The 20,560-nt window shown below is 58.2% G+C and overlaps 1 protein-coding gene across 2 annotated transcripts; it reads left to right on the top strand.

Moving 5' to 3' along the window:
* Positions 1–5,472: 5,472 nt before the first annotated feature.
* LOC120399658 (transmembrane protein 176B-like) lies at positions 5,473–14,059 on the top strand. 2 transcript variants are annotated; one of them, XM_039528118.1, is made up of 7 exons: positions 5,473–5,623; positions 7,795–8,028; positions 9,021–9,131; positions 9,642–9,698; positions 11,617–11,814; positions 12,711–12,821; positions 13,908–14,059. In XM_039528118.1, exons 2-7 carry the CDS (start codon positions 7,807–7,809, stop codon positions 13,995–13,997), a joined length of 789 nt encoding a protein of 262 aa, XP_039384052.1. In that variant the 5' UTR covers positions 5,473–5,623; positions 7,795–7,806; the 3' UTR covers positions 13,998–14,059. The 2 variants fall into 2 exon arrangements, with proteins under 2 accessions (XP_039384052.1, XP_039384051.1); XM_039528117.1 differs by lacking the exon at positions 5,473–5,623 and adding an exon at positions 6,190–6,329.
* Positions 14,060–20,560: the final 6,501 nt, after the last annotated feature.

The following is a 20,560-nucleotide window of genomic DNA, read 5'->3' as shown; positions in this document are numbered from 1 at the left end:
TGGCCATGTGCAGAATGTAGGTCTAGGCAGAATCTCATTATAGAAAGGGGGTGCCCAGAGTGGGAAAATTGGGCTTCCCATGGGAAAACGCCAGCAGGAACCATCCCTCGACTGGTGATCAATCCACGAGAGACCCATCGGACCCTAAGTCTATCCAGGAGGATGCGAGTATAACTGTATTTGTACCTAGTGCATAGGTCTGTATCGAATTTCAATGTGCCTGGGTAATCAGAACTTTCATTGCCAGTTTAATAACACTTGTCAAACAGACAGACAAGTCCTCGTACTTGGGACTGTGCGTGTGGTCGCTACCCTCGATCTGTCTGTCTGCCTAGAGACTTGAACTCGGGAGCAAGTAGCAGACGTGCCTGTCCCTCTGGTAAGCTTGAGACTGTAGCCCCGGTGGTGTAATACCACATTACAAAATTCACACGATCCAGCCCCTCTCCTGGCTGCCCTGGTCCTGCCTGGCATGGGAGGCGATGGCTCCCACCCACAAGGAGCCGCTCTTTGCGAAGCCCCGTTTCCCAGGCCCACAAGGGATCAGGGAAGTGGCTGCCCTTCTTTGCAGGCCCCCCACTGCCAGCTGCCAGGCCCAGGGGCTGGCCAGAGCAGGTGCCCCCCCCACCCCGCACTGTGTTCAGAGGTGGAGCAGGACCAGTGACACCACCAGCATCCCAACCTCGTCCACCTGCAGACGCCAGGGGCTGTTGGACTCAGAGCCGCAACGGCTTGGACTCCTCTTCCAGTTCTGGGGGTGATGCCCTGGGTAACACGCCGGCCGCATCTCCCCACAGCTGGCTGTGTGTGCAGCACAGACGGGCCAGGAGCTGGGGGGCGAGGGCAGGTGACAGGCGCAATGGGTTCTGGGTGCCAGGCACCGGCACAGAACGGGGCATCACCTCGCTGGCCATGGCTAGCCGCTGGGTGGGACAAGGTGGAACCAGCTGCACCAGGAGCTGAAGTACCAAGGATGTTCCAACCCTCCTTCTGCCTCTGGGGGATCCAGCATCACTCACCTGTGCTGGGGGCATCTCCCCCCACCAAGATCCCCGACGTGTGGCCCTTCCCCTCGCAATCTCCACAGGGCTGCTCCGTAGCCTGGCACAGGAGAGAGAATCACATGGAGCTGGCCCAAGATCTGCTCTCGGTTACAGCAGCCGGACCCGGCCTTCTAGAGCGGCGGCTCTCCCCTTTCCAGACGATTGTCCCCACTCCAGGAGTCCGATTTGTCTGGCGCACCCCCAAGTGTCACCCCACTTAAAAACTACCTGCTCACAAAATCAGACATAAAAGTACAAGAGTGTCACAGCCACACTGTTACGGAAACAGTGCCGACTGTCTCCTTTTTATCATAGAATTATAAAATAAACCAGTTGGAATATAAACATTGTACTTACATGTCAGCATATAGCGCAGTATAAACAAGTCAGTGTGTGATATTTTAGTGTGTCCTGACTTTGCTAGTAGCCTGTTGTGTTGTAAAACTAGGCAAATCTCTAGCTGAGTTGATGTAGCCCCTGGAAGAGCCTTGCACCCCCCCCGGCTGAGAGCCGCTGTTCTAAGCAATCCAATACAGGGGGTAAGAGAACGGGAGACCCCAGGAATACAGCCAGCACAAGGGTGTGTGAGATGCTGCTGCTAACAAAGGGCCGGGCAGAGATCCTCACCCAGCGAGGTGACCAGTGCGTAATTCTCCTTCATCACATGCAGTGCAGCTCCCGCTGTCATTCTGCTAACGCCGCCCACTCCTCGAGATCTGCTTGTGCATGGAGCTGCGGGTGAGCTCAGGGCGCACACGGAAATAGCTCGGCTGCTGGGTCAACGAGCCCCTTGGTTCGCAATGTTTCTTCGGGTACCTGGACACCCTAATCCAGTCACCCCTCAGTCTTCTCCTGGCACCGCTAACCAGAGCCTCTCACAGCCAGGCACCGTCTCCAGCTCCCCAACCCTCCTGTGGCTCTGCTCTGCCCCTCTGCAATAGAGCAGCCCCCTGTTTGCAGTGTGGCCACCAGAGCCGTGCACGTGTCGGCCTCACCAAGGCCCTGCACGGAGGGAAAATCCACTGCCTGCTCCTGGTCCCCGCTCGCCCATCCGTGGGGCAGATACTTCTCCTGCGCAGGGCCAGGGAGACTGGGGGCTGGAGACGTCTCCTCTGGTACTTGTCTGCACAGGGGCCTGCGGCTGGACTGTGCTGCCGGGCTCCCGCCAGCTGGGCTTTGGCCCGAGGGCAGGGGGCAATTCCTTGTCTGGTGCCGGCCTCCGCCTCCCCTTTGCTTCCTCCCATGTCCCCTGAAGTCGAGGCTCAGCCGGGGTTCCCCACCATCCCCTGGAGCTGCGGTGCGCCGGGGTCCCCTACCCACCGGCTCTCGCCTTCCCCCGGCTTCGCCCCACTCACCCCCACCCTGCCAGCCCTGGGGAATCCAGACAGGCCTGCACCATCCTGGGTTGCAAACCAGAGCAGCCTGTGCCGGGGCTGGCCACGTCTGGCATGGGCCAGGGAGGTACATGATCCCCAGGTGCACAGGGTAACCCCCCCCCCCAGCGCTGCACCCCCAGCTCCCCACCTCGCCTCTCTGCACCGGGCTCCCCACACCCCGACCCGGGCGGCCCCCACAGCCCTGCCTGCCCCGCTGGGTACTCTCCAGGGAGGAAGCGAGCCCAGCCAGGCCTGGGCTGCGGGTTCCCGGGGGGCTGTCTCTGGGCCGAGCCCCCCACACGCGGGGGAGAGCCTGGGCGCCCCGCTGCTCTGGCTGGGTTGGGGCTGCCCGCTCGAGGGCCCCACGGCCTGGCACAGCCCTGGGGCTCGCTCAGCTTCCAGCGGGGGCACCCCAGGGCAAAACCCAGCAGAGAAGTGGAGCTTTACACCGCCCCGAGCCTGCCCGCTGCAGTCTGGGAATGAGCTGCGGCGAGCTGGGGTGGGACAGGTGTAGTGTAGTAAACTGCTCCCCGTAGTACTGTGCAACCAGTATCAGTTATTGATCTGTATAGATTGTAAGAGACTGACTGCCATTGTGGTAAACTGCTAGCTGATGTAGCAAATGCCTACAGGCAGCAGTTCCTTGCACTGTAATCTATGTGAAATTGCTCCGCGTAGAAACGTGCATCTGTAGCAGTGAGTGATACGTATAGATTGTAAGAAACAGCTTCTGTCAAAAGATGCTACTTGATTTTTACATTCTTGAAAACTGTTATGTTTCAATCTTCCCTCATAGGTCATGTTCTCTAGACCTTACATTCCCCCCCCCTCCCCTGGACTTTCTCCAGTTTGTCCACATCTTTCCTGAAACGTGGCACCCAGAACTGGACGCAATACTCCAGCTGAGGCCTAACCAGCGCAGAGCAGAGCGGACATCCCAGAGTGCTGTTCTTTTTGCAGCAGCAGCAGCGTTACACTGTTCACTCATATTCAGCTTGTGGTCCACTAGGAGCCCCCCAGATCCCTTTCCGCAATGCTCCTTCCTGGGCAGTCATTCACAAACTTTATAAGTGTAGCTTCTATGCCATTAGCTCAATCACTGATTAAGATTTGGAATAGAAACTTATCCAGACCTGATCCCTGGAGAACCCCACTCGTTACGCCCTTTCAGCCTGTGAATCACTGATAACTACTGTCGGAACTGTTTTCCAACTAGTTTTGCACCCATCTTATTTTAGCTCCATCTAGGTTGTATTTCCCTAGTTTGTTTATGAGAAGGTCATGTGAGACAGTATCAAAAGCCTCACTAAAGGCAAGACAGACCATGTCGACCACTTCCCCCCATCCACAAGGCTTGTTACACTGTTAAAGAATCATAGACTCATGGACTTTAGGTCAGAAGGGACCATTATGATCATCTAGTCTGACCTCCTGCACAACGCAGGCCACAGAATCTCACCCACCCACTCATGTATCAAACCCCTGACCTATGTCTGAGTTACTGAAGTCCTCAAATTGTGGTTTGAAGACCTCAAGCTGCAGAGAATCCTCCAGCAAGTGACCCGTGCCCCACGCTGCAGAGGAAGGCAAAAAACCACCAGGGCTTCTGCCAATCTGCTCTGGAGGAAAATTCCTTCCCGACCCTAAATATGGTGATCAGCTAAACCCTGAGCATGTGGGCAAGACTCACCAGCCAGCACCCAGGAAAGAATTCTCTGTAGTAACTCAGATCCCAACCCATCTAACATCCCATCACAGACCATTGAGTATATTTACCTCTAGCAGTCAAAGACGAATTAATTGCCAAAATTAGGCTATCCCATCATACCATCCCCTCCATAAACTTATCAAGCTTAGTCTTGAAGCCAGATATGTCTTTTGCCCCCACTACTCCCCTTGGAAGGCTGTTCCAGAACTTCACTCCTCTGATGGTTAGAAACCTTCATCTAATTTCAAGTCTAAACTTCCTAGTGTCCAGTTTATATCCATTTGTTCTTGTGTCCACATTGGTACTAAGCTTAAATAATTCCTCTCCCTCCCTGGTATTTATCCCTCTGATATATTTATAGAGAGCAATCATATCTCCCCTCAGCCTTCCTTTGGTTAGGCCAAGCTCTTTGAGTCTCCTTCCATTCCTCGGATCATCCTAGTAGCCCGTCTCTGAACCTGCTCCAGTTTGAATTCACCCTTCTTAAACATGGGAGCCCAGAACTGCACACACTATTCCAGATGAGGTCTCACCAGTGCTTTATATAACAGTACTAACACCTCCTTATCTCTACTGGAAATACCTCGCCTGAGGCATCCCAAGACTGCATTAGCTTTTTTCATGGCCATATCACTATTGGCAGCTCATAGTCATCCTGTGATCAACCAAAGCTATCAGGTTGGTTTTACACGTGAGACTGCTTAAATTAGCTACATCAGATGGCCTTTTTTAGCAAAGTAGGACGTGTCACTGATGCAGGTAGCACGATCCTACAGAGAGCATTTTCACACACGCGTGTAAGAAACTGCAATCTGTAGGGATGTGCTACTTGCTACACTGCTATATATGTGATGAAGCGAATTCCTACAGGTAGCAGTTTCTCACACCATAGGGATGTGAGACGCTCTCTGTAGCAATTTGCAACTTGTAGCAGAGAGAGAGTGAATTCTTACCATTAGCAGTTCCTGAGAGCTGCGAAGGGCTGCACATGTGGACGCTCAGTTAAACAGTGTCTCATGGCCATCTAGCGGCTTTCCCTTACAAGCCGCAGCGCATGGTTGGAGAACCCCTGGCCTAGCACAATAAGCAAACCTACCCTGCTATTTTCATTAGGAGCAGAAGAAACTAATGCTGACCACTGCAGTGGACACAATGCGACGTGAACAAGCACCACACGATCTCTCTCTGGTTAGAAGAGCTTTCTGCCTTTGTTGAATAGTTGAGAGTCAAGCTGTACACAACGGCATGTGGAAAAACACCAAGGGCTGGACTGAGAGGCGAAATAACAGTTGCAAAAATGCAATTCCCAGTGGTGGAGCGACTCCAAAGCAAGTGTTGACACTAGGCCAGAAAGCCAGTCGGAGTGGAAGTCAGATGATCCAACAGAATAAACATCTGCTCTAAAAAGGAGAAGAAAAAATGAGAATTAAAAATCCAGGGAATCCCAGCAGCAGCTAAAACAACTTGGAAACTGCTCGGAGACTCTTTGCCATCAGGTACAAGGAGAAGGGATTCGTTGTGTCTGAGGGGATCTGGGTCGAGTGTTTCACTGAATCAAGTCTCAGGGATTCTCTACGCTGGCAAGTGAACGTGCTGGAACTCGCTGGCTCAGGGGTGTGAAAAATCCCCCACCCCACACCCCAGCACAGCGAGTCTGAGCACGTTCCGGCTCGGCTCCGGCGCGCGGAGCTCAGCCCCTGGCGGCGCTGGGTTCCCGGGGTGCTGGCACCGCGGCCGCGCTTGGAGCTTTGGGGTGTAGCCGGAGCCTCGGCCGGGGAGCTCAGAGCGGGGACCGGGCAGTGGGGAGCCGGCCTGGGGGAGGGGAAATACAAAAGCCCCTTTGCCCCCCACCATTTTTGCAATCGGGGGGGGTCCCAGTGCCCCTGGGGTAACTGCTGCCCCCCTGTGCCCCCCCCCGGGCCGGGCTTTGCCTGTCACCCCTGCTGCTCCCCCAGCCCTGAGTTCCCCTTCAGCCCCCTCCTGCCCCGGCCTCCAGCTCCCGCCCCCTGCTCAGACCCCGCCCCCCCGCTCCGATTCGCCGCTTTGCCCCCCTGGGAACAGCCCCCGCGGAACCCCGCGGGTGTAAGGGCAGGGGCAGGGCAGGGCAGTGGCGTCGGCAGATGAGCTGCGCATGCTCAGCGCACACGGGCCGCGGACTGCGCACTTCGGGGTCCGGGAGCTGCGCGGGGTCCGGCGGGGCCGGTTCGTGTTTCCAGCCATTTGCTTTGGGGGTTTCTGCTGCGGGGGGGCGGGGCTGTGACCTGCCAGCGGCTCCCTGCTCCCCCCGGGCTGCCCCCCCCATGCCTGCCCCCCGCGGGGGAGCTCCCCCCCCGGGCTGCCCCCCATGCCTGCCCCCCGCGGGGGAGCTCCCCGCAACCCCCCCCCGTGCCGCTCCCTCCCCCCCGGGCTGCCCCCCATGCCTGCCCCCCGCGGGGAGCTCCCCACAACCGCCCCGTGCCGCTCCCTGTTTCCCCCCCCGGGCTGCCCCCCATGCCTGACCCCCGCGGGGGGAGCTCCCCACAACCCACCCTCGTGCCGGGGATTGCAGGAGGGAGGCACGGGGCTGGGGCTGGGGCTGGGGCCGGGGCGGGGATTGCGGGACCGGACAGGAAACTGCAAGAGGCCTCAGGGGGGGGGGGGTTTGCAGAGCCCTGTTCCACTCCCATCTCCTGCACAGCACCCGAGCCCTGCTGGCCTGGGGCTGGGCCATGCGAGCTGGGCCGTGTCCCGCTGGGGGAGCAGACAGGCCGGTGGCTGCAGCAGAGAAACAGGCACCCCAGGTTACAGGGCGGGGGACACAGCTACTTGCTGCTCTGGACCTTGGCCTGGCCATGGCACAGTGACACCCTGCAGCTTCCCCGGCTGCTCTGCTCACCGTTCCCTTGTGCTCCCCGGCTGGCTTTGTCTCTTGGCTTAGACTTAGGTTGTCAGCTCCTTGGGGCAGGGGCCATCCCTTTGTTCGGTGTACGTACAGCACCTCACACACTGGGGTCCTGGCACAGCGAGTGTGCACAGGATACATACCAAACCACTCCTAATAGCTTGGTCATTTTTAAGTGATTAGAAATTTGCTGGCACAATGGAAAGAAAATAAGGTAGTGCTGGGAGTGGGTGGATGAAAGGAAATTGTTTTTCCACACCACACGAGTTAACCTGTGGAACTCAATGCCACAGGATCTAACCGAGGCCGACCTTAGCATGATTCAGAATAGACTGGCCGAATCTATGGCTAATGAGAACATCGAGAGTCAGTGTGGTGAGGATTCGTGTGGGAAGGGCTATGAACCCGCCTGCTTCAGGGCATAAATTGACCCCTAACAATGGGGCAGAGGAAGATGCTGACCCTGTGGGGAGATCCCATCTCAGGTTATCCCGTCACTGCCCACTGCAGGGGTTGCAGCCCCTTCCCTGCCACTGCTGGAGATGGGCCCTGGGCTGATTCCCTCTCACAAGCCCTATGGCATCCAGCCGCCGTTGCACCGTTCCCAGGCCTGTTTGAAACGGCCCCTTCCCAAGCGGCCAGGAGGTGTTGGCATCGCTGTGCTCAGTGGGGCACAGTGGTCTGGGGAACCCCTGTTCTAGTGGGTGTGTCGGCGTGGGGGCTGCGCAGGTCGGGCCTGGGGGGCACACAGGTTGGGCTCTGCTCTCACTCCCCCCTCCGTTTCAGAACGGGGTCAGGATGCCGACCAGCGTGGTGAAGCTGAACAACATGGAGGTTTCCTCTGAGGGCTCGGACAAGACCATCATCAACATCAACGTCAGCCAGGAGTCATCGCTGGCCTTCCTGGTCAGGTCCGTGCAACAGGCGAGGGCCAGGCCTGGGGCACCCGCCAGGCCTGGGGCACCCGCCAGCCAGGGCCTTGCCAAGGGCTGCTGCCGCGGGGAGCAGAAAGTGCTGGGGGTAAGTGCCGCCGTGGCAGGACGGGGCTGAGATCGTGGTGCCGCAGGGACACAGAGGTGCTTAGGGGGGAGAGCCCGGTGAGCAGGAGTGTGGCTTACAATCCGTTTGTAAGCACCTAGAGGAAAATCGGGTCTAAGGAACAGCCAGCATGAGTTTTCATAGACTCTAGGACTGGAAGGGACCTCGAGAGGTCATCGAGTCCAGTCCCCTGCCCTCATGGCAGGACCAAATACTGTCTAGACCATCCCTGATAGACATTTATCTAACCTACTCTTAAATATCTCCAGAGATGGAGATTCCACAACCTCCCTAGGCAATTTATTCCAGTGTTTAACCACCCTGACAGTTAGGAACTTTTTCCTAATGTCCAACCTAAACCTCCCTTGATGCAGTTTAAGCCCATTGCTTCTTGCTCTGTCCTTAGAGGGGAAGGTGAACAAGTTTTCTCCCTCCTCCTCATGACACCCTTTTAGATACCTGAAAACTGCTATCATGTCCCTTCTCAGTCTTCTCTTTTCCAAACTAAACAAACCCCCAATTCTTTCAGCCTCCTTCCTAGGTCATGTTCTCAAGACCTTTAATCATTCTTGTTGCTCTTCTCTGGACCCTCTCCACTTTCTCCACATCTTTCTTGAAATGCGGTGCCCAGAACCGGACACAATACTCCAGCTGAGGCCTAACCAGCGCAGAGTAGAGTGGAAGAATGACTTCTCGTGTCTTGCTCACATGGATTTGTCATGGATAAATTATCCCAAATCAGCCGAATTTCCTCCTGCGACAGGGTCCCTGGGTGGGGGAAGCTGTAGACGTGATGGATCTTGATTTTGCAAGACTCTGACACTGTCTCACATGATAGTCTCATAAGCAAACTAGGGAGACTTGGTCCTGCCTCTGTGAGAACTGTTTCTAGCTGTGAGGAGGGAGAGGAGATGGGTGTGGGGTGAGGCAGGCTGCAGTGTCCATCCGCTGACTCCTGTGGGTGGATCTTGCAGGCCTCCCAGGTGCTGCTCGGGATCGTGTGCGGGGCCATTGGCGTGATGCTCTGCTTCGCGCCGGACACGGCGGAGTTCTGGTCGGGATCCCCGTTCTGGACAGGCGCTCTGGTGAGTCACACACAGCCCTGCCCTGCCGCTCGGAGCAGCAGCCACTGGCTCCCCTGCTCCAGACCCCACTCAGGGGCCTGTTCCTGGGAAACAAAGAGCCCGTGGGGTGGGACTTCTGCAGCTGCTTCTCAGCCCAAAGCCGGCCCTGTCTCCCCGGGCGTGAGCTCTTGAGCTGGGATTCGGGGGGTCTCTCTGTAATGCCCAAAGCAGCTTCGCAGCTGCAGTTCTTGGGCTCCAGTGGCTGCTGGGGCTCGTTAGAGGGACATGGCTCGTCAGCGAGTGACCGGTTTTCCGGTCCCCTCTGGCATGGGCCAGCCCACGCTCTGTCCTGATCCCCACCACGCTGTGCTCCCGTGGGCCCCAGGGACTGTCGGCTGGCCCAGAGGAAACCCCAGGGCACAGCAACCCCTGCATCTTTGCTGGGGACCTTGGGGTGGGTGCTGGGGGTGAGGTCTCTCTCCTGGCAGTGCCCCAGCCTGCACCGCACTCACCCTGGTTTCCCTTCCGCAGCTCATCATCTCGGGAGTCTCTTGCATTGTGAGCGAGAAGCGTGGCACTGGCTGCTGGGTGAGTGGGGGGCCGGGCCCAGGCTGCTGGGTGAGTGAGGGGCCAGGGGGCCGGGCACCGGCTGCTGGGTGAGTTGGGGGCCGGGCCCAGGCTGCTGGGTGAGTGGGGGGCCGGGCCCCGGCTGCTGGGTGAGTGGGGGGCCAGGGGGCCGGCTGCGGGGTGAGTGGGGGGCCGGGCACGGGCTGCTGCCTCCAGGGGGCTCTGCTTTGTACTGAAGGGAAGTGCCCTGGGTGTGGGCCCCAGCGACCGGCTGCTCCCAGCCTGACCCCGTTTCCCGTGAGGGCAGCCGCACTGCCTGGACCCCGACGCCCAGGTGAGGGGGAGCAGGCCTGACTGGTGTTGGCACTTCCGGAAGGATGGTGACGAATGGGAAAGGGTCAGGAAGGAGCCACAGGGATGAGCCGAGGGCTGGGAAACCTGCCTCACGGCAGGGGCTGCCGGAGCTCGTTGGGTTAGTGTCCCCAGAGGAGGGGCCGGCGGTGCCGTGAGCGCGGGCTGGGCTGGGGAGGGGCCGGCGGTGCCGTGAGCGCGGGCTGGGCGGGGGAGGGGCTGGCGGTGCCGTGAGCGCGGGCTGCAGGATCCTGGAGCCCCGTCAGGGGACGGGAGGGGAGGGGTCAGCGGTGCTGTGAGTGTGGGCTGCAGGCGCCCGGAGCCCAGTCCGGGCAGGGGAGGGGGCTCTGGGGCAGACGGCCCTTGGCTCCGGCAGGCAGGGCCCGGATGAGAGCCCCTGGCTGGAGCAGAACCAGACCTGTCCCGGCTGGTAATAAGGAGCCGATTTTTTTCCCTGGGGCTGGTCGCCCCCGTTGGAGCGGCTGACGGGGAGGCAGGCGCGTGTGTGTCTCTGTCACGCAGAGTCAGTGACTCCGGCCGGGCGTGTCTCCAACAGCCGCGCTGTAGCTCAGCTGGCCGGGCCGGATGCGGGAGTCCTGGGGGCAGGATCCTGCGGGAGTCCAAGCCGGGTGGGCAGAACGGTAGCGTAGCTAGTGGGGTGCAGGGGAAGCAGCTGCTGCCCCTCAGCACATTTTCAAAAAATGTGGAGCCTTAGGTGGGGTTACCATGGCGCCAGGGGCAGGGCCCATGCTCCGCTCTGAAGCTGGGCCTGCCCGGCTTCCCCCAGCGTGCTGCATACCCCACCCCCGCCGACCAGCTGTGTCTCCCAGCAGGGGGGAGACAGCTGATCCCACCGCAGGGAGGGGAGGGGAAGAACTGAGCTCCAGCAAGCTGGGCTCCTGCAGGCAGGCTCTGCCAGGCTAGTGTGCTGCACAAACCCTGCCCCCTCCCTGCCTCCCCGATCAGCTGTCTCCCAGCAGGAGGGGGACAGACAGCTAATCAGCGAGGGGAGGGGGAAAGAACAGAGCTCCAGCAAGCCCGGCTCCTGGGGAGGAGGAGAGGCGGGGGCCTTGGGGAAGAAGGGGGTCGGTCTGACTCTCTCACCAACAGAAGCTGGTCCAATAAAATATTTACCTCACCCAGCTTGATATATATTTACCCCCCCACCACCCGTATTACCTCACCCAGCTTTCCAGGAGTGAGCTTTCATGGTGACATGGGAAGTGCTCTGACTGGTCCTGACTTCTCTGTATCAGCCCCTCTTGCATTGCAGCCTGGGGGCTGGGGGCCTGCAGCGCTGAGGCTCTGAGATCAGGGACACTCAGACCCAGCTGGGAAGGGAAGGGCACCTCCTCCTCGGCTTTTCTCTCTTGCTGCCTCCTTTTCCCGAGTGGCCTCATGATGCACAGAGCCAGCGTGCCCCCCCATGTGCCCTGCTCCCTCAGTAGCACCCCGTCTGCCAGTGGGAGGAGCTGGGCAGCCCCCCACCCTGCGGTGTCACCTCCATCCCTGCAGCCTGGGGCTGGCCCATGGCCTTGCGCGGGGACGAGAGGCCCGTGCCTCACCCGATGTGTCCCCTCCCCCTCAGGTCTGGCTAGCCTTGTTGCTCACCCTGGCCAGCGCTGTCTCGGCCACCGTGGCTGTGATCATAGGGGCACGGAACATGGTGTGGGATTTCCCCCGCGTCGAAGGCTCCTACGTGTGTGACTCAGTCCCATCCCCGCCCTCGGGCTCCGATGACTCCTGGAGGCAGCGCAACTGCAGGCAAGAGTTCAGGAGCTTTGAGGTGAGCAGCCTCCCCCGGCACGGTCACCACAGCACCCCCGGCCCCCCACGCTGCAGCAACGGGACCCCTCTCTGCAGGCACCAGCAGGGACTGGGCTGTCCCTTGCCCCGGCCAGCTGAAGGCAGAGGTGCACACCCGGGGTCCCACCCGGTGGGAGACACCCCCCCCCCCCCCAGCAGCTCTGCATGGGACCCACGGGGCCTGGAGCCTCTTCCAGCTGGCCAACGGTCACTCCTAGGGATTCTGTTTCCTGCCCCAGAGACCCTGTGCAGAGGAGGGTCACCCCCTGCCCCCCCAGTGTCCCCAGGCTGAGGGGGCTCCCCGCCCCTCAGTGTCCCTGTGCAGAGAAGGGTCACACACACCCCCGTGGAGAGGCTCAGTCTGGCAGGATGTCCAGGTCACTGAGGCAGAGTTTAGCCAGTGGGACGTGCGTCTCCTCCTGCAGGAGTGGGAGGCCGCTGTGCTATGGTGATCCGAGCCCCAGGACTCCTGGGTTCTATCCTGACTCTGCCACGTGACCTTGGGGCTGGGCCCCTCCCCCGATCGCGGTGGTGCTGGGCGAGGCTTGGCTGGAAGGATCTGACGCACGGGCTCCATACTGCCCCTGGGGGCAGCGCCCGGGATGGCCTCTGTGGGGCTTGCCCCCCAGCAAGAGCATGGGAACTAGAATGAGGCCCATGGGGCTGAAATGAGGGACCAGCCCCCGAGCCCAGCCAGGGCCCCCGCCTGCTAGTGCCGGCCCGGTAGCAGGCCCCTGGCAGAGCCCCCGCTGTGCACACTGCTCTGGCTGTTCCAGCCGCTGTCTGCGCATGGAGCCCTCGGAGCTGGCTGGCTCCCGGCCCGGCAGGGTGGGACCCCGTGACTGTGGTGCTGCCTGTCCCCTCCACTGTTCCCAGAACCTGTTCCTGGGCGTGCGGCTGCTGCTGCTACTGACCATGGCCACCGGCCTCTGCATCGCCTCCTACTCCTTCCTGTACGGCTGCTGGGCCCTGTGCTGCAGGAAGCAGGTAACGGGGGAGCAGGAGCGTCTCTAGGGGGCCCCAGCTGATCTCCCAGCAGTGGGGGGCCCTGGCCCAGGGGCTTCCCTCTGCCTCCCCAGGGCTGGCATGAGGATTGGTGGGTCAGTGATCTGGGGAGACGCACCCTAGTGCTGTATGGGGGTGGCAGGGGCGGAGACGTCCCAGCAGGGCTCCTGGGTAGCTGAGATGACCCCTCCCTGGGCTGCTGTGGAGATCCAGGAGACCCCTCACCCCCCCGGGAGTCCCCCCCAGCATGGAGCACAAGTCGGGGAGCAGTGGGCCCGTTGCCCTGTCAGTGCCAGCTACTGAAAGCTGCGGTGTAACCTGATGTGCTGGGCTCAGTACAAAATGGGTGGAGTGGACGACGCTGTCTGATTGGCTGGCAGCGCCTCCCCCCACCCCATTTCTAAAAGAGAACCACCATGAATGTATCCAGTTAAGTCCATGAATGGCTATTAGCCAGGCTGGGTAAGGAATGGTGTCCCTAGCCTCTGTTTGTCAGAGGGTGGAGATGGACGGCACGAGAGAGATCACTGATCATTGCCTGTTAGGTTCACTCCCTCTGGGACACCTGGCATTGGCCACTGTCGGCAGACAGATCCTGGGCTGGATGGACCCTTGATCTGACCCGGTACGGCCGTTCTTATGTCTGTGTGGGGCAGCCCCATCCCGTTAGCATCACAGGCTACTTGTGATAACAGAAGGGGGCAGGCAGTCCTGGGGAGCCCTTCCTGCTCCTCCCCCCGGCCCTGCCTGTCTGCCCAGCCCAGCGCCTGGGGCGCGGTCTGAGCCCCCGAGCTGGGAGACCCTCAGTGTCCCGGGGGGGCTTGGGAGCGGCAGAGCGCGAAGGGGTCAGGACCCGTCTGCTCACTGGACTCTCCTCAGCAGAGGAGCTCAGGCCACGGCAGGACTCTCCTCTGTGCCCAGGGGGGCCTGTGCCAGCCCGGGGGGTTGTGGGGGGCAGAAGCTTGCCCAGGTTGTGTGCGCTGTGGCAGTGCAGAGCTATGGGCATCGTCACCCTCAGCTGGCTGCGCTGTTCGGTGCTGGAGCCCTAATCCTCTGCCCTGCTTTCAGGAGGGGGCCGAGGCGACGGGGAGCAAGGAGCCGCTACTGGCCTCTGACTGCATCCTCCCGCCGGACCCGGAGAAAGCCCAGGAGATCTGAGCTCCCAGCCAGGCTCCAGCTTCGCCCTGCCTGGAACTGCTTCTCTTTTTGCAATCTTAAAACCCCGCCCTGCACAGCCTGCATCCCTCCCGCCCCACCCGCCTCCCTGTCCTGGCTCTGGAGCTGGGGCTCCCCTCCATTCCCCCTCCTGCACTAACTGTAGCCAGGGACTAGATGTGGCAGAGCAGGGAGTGGGTGGGGGGGATGTGACCTGGGCATGTCGCAGGGGGTCACATGGGGGATGGGAAGGAAGCTCCCTGAGCTGTAACCCGAGCCAGGAGGGGTTGGGGAGAAGTGACACCTTCTGCCCCGAGACTGAACAAAGGGGAGGGGGAGGGGGGAGAGAGCTGCTGGAGGTGGTTTTGTTTTCAGTCTTGGGCTGGGGGGTGCAACGCAGGGATCCCCAGGCTGGGGTCTAAGCTCCCTGAACCCCCCCAGCAGGACTTGATTGAGGGGTCCTGGTTGTACCTACACACTCTGCTTGGGACTGTGTCCTGTCGGCTAATAAACCTTCTGCTTTCCTGGCTGGCTGAGAGTCCTGGTGAATCGCAGGAAGTGGGGGGTGCAGGGCCCTGACTCCCCCACACTCTGTGACACTAGGGTGAGAGTCTTCCCAGGCCCTGCTCTGAACCGGGCAGCCAGCTGCTTGGAAATAAACAGTCTGTCGTGAGTGTCTGTTTTCGCTGGTCCCGCTGGATCTCTGGCACGTGCAGGGAGGAGCTGTGCGTGAACGGGAGCCCGGGACCCCGCAGCCAGGCTGCATCGCACCTCCCGCCTTTGCAGCAGGGGAGGAAACGAATGGCAAAAGGGCCACGCAGAGTGACTGATGGCACTGTAAAGAGAGGAATAGAACCCAGGAGTCCTGTCCCCCAGTGCCCCCCACGCCCCTGCTCTAACCACTAGACCCTACTCCCCTCCCAGAGCCAGGGAGAGAATGTGGGAGTCCTGGCTCCCCTTCCCCACCAGCTCTAACCAGTGAACCCCACTCCTGTCCCAGACCTCAGGAAAAATACACCCCTGATACATGCTGCTGCCCAAAGCCTGATGCCACCAGAGGGCCATCGCCAGCCGGGTTACATCAAGGTGGGTTAAAGGGCAGAGAGGGGGAAGGGCTCAGCCCCCCTGCTGGGGGCACAAGCCGAGCCAGGGCTGAGGGAGGTTGGAAGGAGTCCCCGGTGGGCAGCTCCTCTCAGTGCTTGCCCAGGGCCGGGTTCCAGGCATGCGAAGGATACAGGGAAAGCAAGATGGCTCTTGAGATCACCCCATGTGGCGAGTGGCCGAGAAGTGCCTTTGCTGGGGTGCAGCGAGTGTTCCCAAGGGGTCGGGTCCCTGTCCCTGCAAACCGCAGCAATGGTTTCAGCTGGACCCCCTGGGCCAGGCCAGCTTGGGAGCGCAATGCAAGGGGGTGTCTGAGCCACGTGGCCGCGGGCCGGCACCGAGCAGCACGGCTGGCAGGATATAACCGGGGTCAGGGCCCCGTGGAAGGGCAGGGGCCGTGCTCTCTGCTACGCCCCTGGGCTCTGGCCCTCATGCCTGTGCTTCCTGGCAGGGCACAGCTCGCCAGCCCTGCGGTGCCGGCTGGGAACAGGACTGCACCATGCCGCCCGTTTCCAGAACCCATTCCAGGGGCGCTGGGCTTCCCGCAGGGGCCAGGCCAGCACCTGTCGCACTAACGAGCGCTCTGCTCGTGCCAGCAGCCGTGAGAGCCGGCCAGGGCTTATGGAGCAATCAGCAGCAAGGTGCCCCCAGCGCCCATGGGCAGACACCACATGGTGTTACTGTTACTCCCCCTCCAGTGATGGTCCTGAAACAACCCTCCTTCCCCCCTCCCCGGCTACCACTGCTCAAACCACGTGGGGAGCTGCCGGCTTGCCCCTGCCCCGGGGCTGGCAATGCCATCAGCTCCTGCAGCAGGACTGTGGTGCCCAAACGCAGGGGCTGGCAGGTGGGGAACGGCGGCACCAGCTCTCTGTCCCCGGGCTGCAGCTGGGTAACGTGGTGCTGTGACCAGTGCCCGGGCGCTGGTGCCCCACAGAGGCCAGGCTGGGGCCTGTGCGGGTGGATGGCTGCTCGTGGAGCTGGTTACCACGGTGCCCTGGCGGCCATGAAACGTTTGGTACCCGGGGACTGGTGCTTCCTTGTCTTGCTCCTCGTTCAGCCGCTTACACGAGTGCCGAGAGGGGTCCGGTGCTAAGTTGGATCCGGTGCCCGCTGTGCCCAGGGTGGGGGAGGTCATGGAGCAAAGGGCAGGGGAGAGCCAGGCCCTGCCAGAAGAAGTGGCCAGTTTCCTCCCGCCAGAAGGTGCCAGCAGGGCCTGTGGGCTCTGTACCAGGCCTTGTGGCTAGTATATTAACTAGGGATGGGGGGAGCATGGGAGCAGCGACGTTTGCCAGTGACACACAGGTGTGGAGGTTAGTCAGGTGCTGAAGGGGCTGTGAGGGGCTCAGAGCCCCCAGCCCCAGCTGGGCGAATGGGCTCACAATGGCACAGGGATCCCGTGCTCATTAAATGCAGAGTGAGACCCGCTAGATGGGGAAAGAGCAACTCCCCGTCCACCTGCTGGGGTCCCGGTGAACCGGCTCACCCTGGGTAGGGCCTGGGAGTGCCTGCAGGCAGCTCGACGGAGATCTCTGCTCCACGCAACGCCAGGGTTCAGAAACGCTCGGGTGATGTCAGGATTCAACAGGCCCAGGATGGACAGAGCATATTCGACTCTCTTCATATCGATCAGCAGTGCTGCCAACCCCTGGATCCAGTGTCAGCCGGGGGCTCCCCTTGCAGCCTGGATAGGGCAGAACCAGAGGGTTTCAGCCAAGGGCAGTGAGAGGGATCAAAGGACAAACTCTCCTGCAAAGAGATTGAACTGACTTGGAGGGTTACTGCAGAGAGCAGACACAGGAGAGGGGACGTGACAAAAGTCTATAAAATAATGACTGGTCTAGACAAGGGAGGTGGGGGGCTGCTGTCCCCTTGTCTCCTCACACAAGGATGATGGGACTTTGCATGAAATTAAAAGTTGAGACACTGAAAACTGGTGGAAATACTTTTTTGCTAGAGACATACCTAGCCTGTGGAACTCACTGATGCTTTTCTGCTAGAACTGGAAGGGACTCTGAAAGGTCATTGAGTCCAGCCCCCTGCCTTCACTTGCAGGACCAGTTTTTGCCCCAGATCTGTAAGTGGCCCCCTCAAGGATTGAACTCACAACCCTGGGTTTAGCAGGCCAATGCTCAAACCACTGAGCTGTCTCTCCCTCCACAATCTTCAAAGAGACACACAGACAATAATGCTATTTTACTCAGGTAAATTCCTAAATGTTAATATTCCTTTTTTTGATCTTTGAATCAAAGCTCTAGCGATAGACAAGACTTGTTTGCTGACATCACAAGCCCTGAGCAAACATCTACCCCTCTGCCTCTACCAATGCAGACTTACATTTTAAAGCTCTATTAATTTGCAGATCTTCCTAGCCAGTCTCTAAAGTTCACCCATGAGTCAGGTCAGTCTGTGAGTTAATTAACTCTTTCTGGCCCTCTCACCTTCCAATGAAATATTCTTCTTCTTGGTAGTCCATCGATCCGATGGTGACAAATCTGTGCAGATCATCTATTGTTGGTCTCATGGTGTGTCCTCTGATGACTGTACAAGCCAATTCTAGAGCTGCACATTTTGCTGCAGATGGGGCATGGGAAGTTCGCGGTCAGTGGGTTGTGCGCTGCTGATGCTCTGTGACATCGTTCGCGTGCCTCTTGTAGACGCCGGCAGCGGCCTTCCTCAAAGGCGATGCAGGTATTTCTGACTGTTGCATGCCTCTGTGTTCTGTCACTGGCAGCATCCTCAAGGTCCCTGGGTTTGATACTGCTGTACTGCAGATTGGCTTTGATGGTGTCCTTGTAATGTTTCCGTGGACAACCTATATGCCGGATGCCCTGGGAGAGCTCACCATAGAGAAGCTGGCAGGGGATTCTGTTGGCATCCATGCGGCTGACATGATCAGCCCAACGTAGCTGTGACTTCATGATCATCATTTCAATGCTTGTCATCTGGGCTCTCTCGAGGACCTCAAGATTGGGCACTTTGTCTTGCCAGCGGATCTTCATGATGTTGCGGAGGCAGCGCATGTGGAATACTTCGAGCTGCTTGATGTGATGCCTATATAGTGTCCATGTTTCACACCCGTACAAAAGAGATGAGAGAACAGCAGCTTTGTACACAAGCAGTTTTGTTGACATCCAGATGTTGTGGTGGTTTAAAACTTTGACACGCAGACAGCCAAGTGCCTGGCTTGCTTTGGACATTCGTGCATTGATCTCATTATCCAGTGATCCATCACTGGATATGACACTACCCAGGTATTTAAAGTTCTCCACTACTTTAAGCTGAGTGCTGTCAATGGAGATACTCAGGGCAGAAGCATTTGATCCAGGTGCAGGTTGATGAAGAACTTCTGTCTTTCCGAGGCTGATAGTTAGTCCAAAGAGTTGCGAGGACTTGGCAAACTTGTTGACAATGTGCTGAAGATCATTTTCAGTGTGAGCCATGAGGGCACAGTCGTTGGCAAAGAGTGCCTCAAGAAGGAGTTTCTGCACTGTCTTAGTCTTTGCATTCAGGCGACGGAGGTCAAAAAGTGAACCATCGTGCCGGTATTTCAAGTATATACCTCGATCCAGATCTTTCATTGCATGGTTAAGGACGCATGCAAAGAACAGGTTAAATAGGACAGGAGCGAGAACACATCCTTGTTTCACGCCGTTGGTGATGTTGAAGGGGGCTGATGTGGCTCCAGCAGACAATACTTCGCCTGTCATGCTGTCATGAAAAAGGCGTATAATCTGGACACATTTTCTTGGGCAGCCAAGTCGTGTTAGAATGGCCCAAAGGGCTTCCCTGTTGACGGTATCAAACGCCTTTGTCAGATCTACAGGTGCATGTTCTGTTCAATGCATTTCTCTTGTATTTGTCTGACAGTAAACACCATGTCGACTGTGCTCCGGCCAGGTCGGAAACCACATTGACTTTCAGGTAGATTTGCCTCGGAAATACTGGCTATTAGGCGGTTCAAGACAATGCGGGCGATGATCTTCCCACCAATGGAGAGGAGGGATATGCCTCTATAGTTTCCACATTCTGCTTTGCTGCCTTTGTTCTTGAAAAGAGAGACAATAGTAGCGTCGCGGAGGCCCTGTGATATGTTTGCATCCTCCCAGATGCTGATGATCACGCTGTGGAACGCTGCTAGTGCTGCTGGACCCGCTGCTTTGTATCTCTCTGCTGGTACCCCATCTTTTCCAGGAGCTTTTCCTGAACTCATCTGGCTAACAGCTTTCTTAATCTCATCTCTAGTGGGTGGAAAATCAAGATCTGTCAGAGCAGGTTGTTGTGGAATTTCATTGAGGACATTATTATTCACGGTTGATGGTCTATTGAGAAGGTTGCTAAAGTGTTCTCGCCATCTTTCGTTGATGCCTTCTTTATCTTTAATCAGCATTGTGTTGTCTGATTAGAGCAATGGGGTGGTCCTTGGTTTAGAAGGTCCATAGACAGTCTTAATAGCACTAAAGAACATCTTTGAGTTGTGGGTCTCAGCATAGTGCTCAATTTCTTTGGCTTTGCTCTCCCACCAGTTGTCTTGTATCTGATGGAGTCTTTCTGGGTTTTGCTCTGAACGTACTTGAAATGGTCCCGTTTAGAGACTGAGGAGGGGTCATTCTGCCATTCGATAAAGGCTTTTCTCGTTACTTCCAGTGCTGAGCATATTTCTTCTTGGTTCTCATCAAACCAATCCTGATGTGTTCTTTTCTTTGGCCCAAGAGATGTTATTGCTGTGTCAGTCACTATCTGCTTGAACTGGTCCCACTTTTCGGTTGCAGTACCAGTCAATTGTCCGTGGGATGACAGTTTGTCATCAAGACTCCTCTGGAAATTGTTGAAACACTGAGCATCCTTCAGTTTGGCTATGCTGAAAGCAGGTTGCTCATGCTTAGGGCGTTTGTGTCAAGAGGGAGCGATGTGAAGTTGAAGAGACATCCTGACTAATCTGTGATCTGTCCAGCACTCTGCGCCTCGCATCACTCTGGTGATCAGTACGTCTCGGATGTCTCGCCTTCTGACAATGGCATAATCTATCAGATGCCACTGTTTGGACCTAGGGTGCATCCATGTCGTTTTGTATTTGTCCACTTGTCGGAACAGAGTGCTGGTAATGGTCAGGTCATTTTCAGAACAAAGGCTCAAAAGGAGTAGTCCACTGCTGTTCATTTTGCCTACACCATGTGGCCCGATTACTCCTTTCCAGTTCTCGCTGTCAGCCCCGACTCGGGCATTGAAATCTCCAAGTAGGAGTAGTTTGTCTGTTACAGGTGTGGCCTTGATCAGTCTGTCGAGATCTTCATAGAATTGTTCCTTTGAGTTGTCAGAGCATGTTAGAGTGGGTGCGTATGCACTGATGATGGTGGCATGACGTTTGGCATTTAGTGGGACACGTAGTTTCAGCAATCTTTCATTGATACCCACTGGAAGGTCTGGGAGTTGATGCATCAGTGAGGTTTTTATTGCCAGACCAA

Source organism: Mauremys reevesii, linkage group 2, assembly GCF_016161935.1.
Source record: "Mauremys reevesii isolate NIE-2019 linkage group 2, ASM1616193v1, whole genome shotgun sequence".
Taxonomy (NCBI): Eukaryota; Metazoa; Chordata; order Testudines; family Geoemydidae; genus Mauremys; species Mauremys reevesii.
This window is presented reverse-complemented; position numbering and strand designations above follow the sequence as displayed.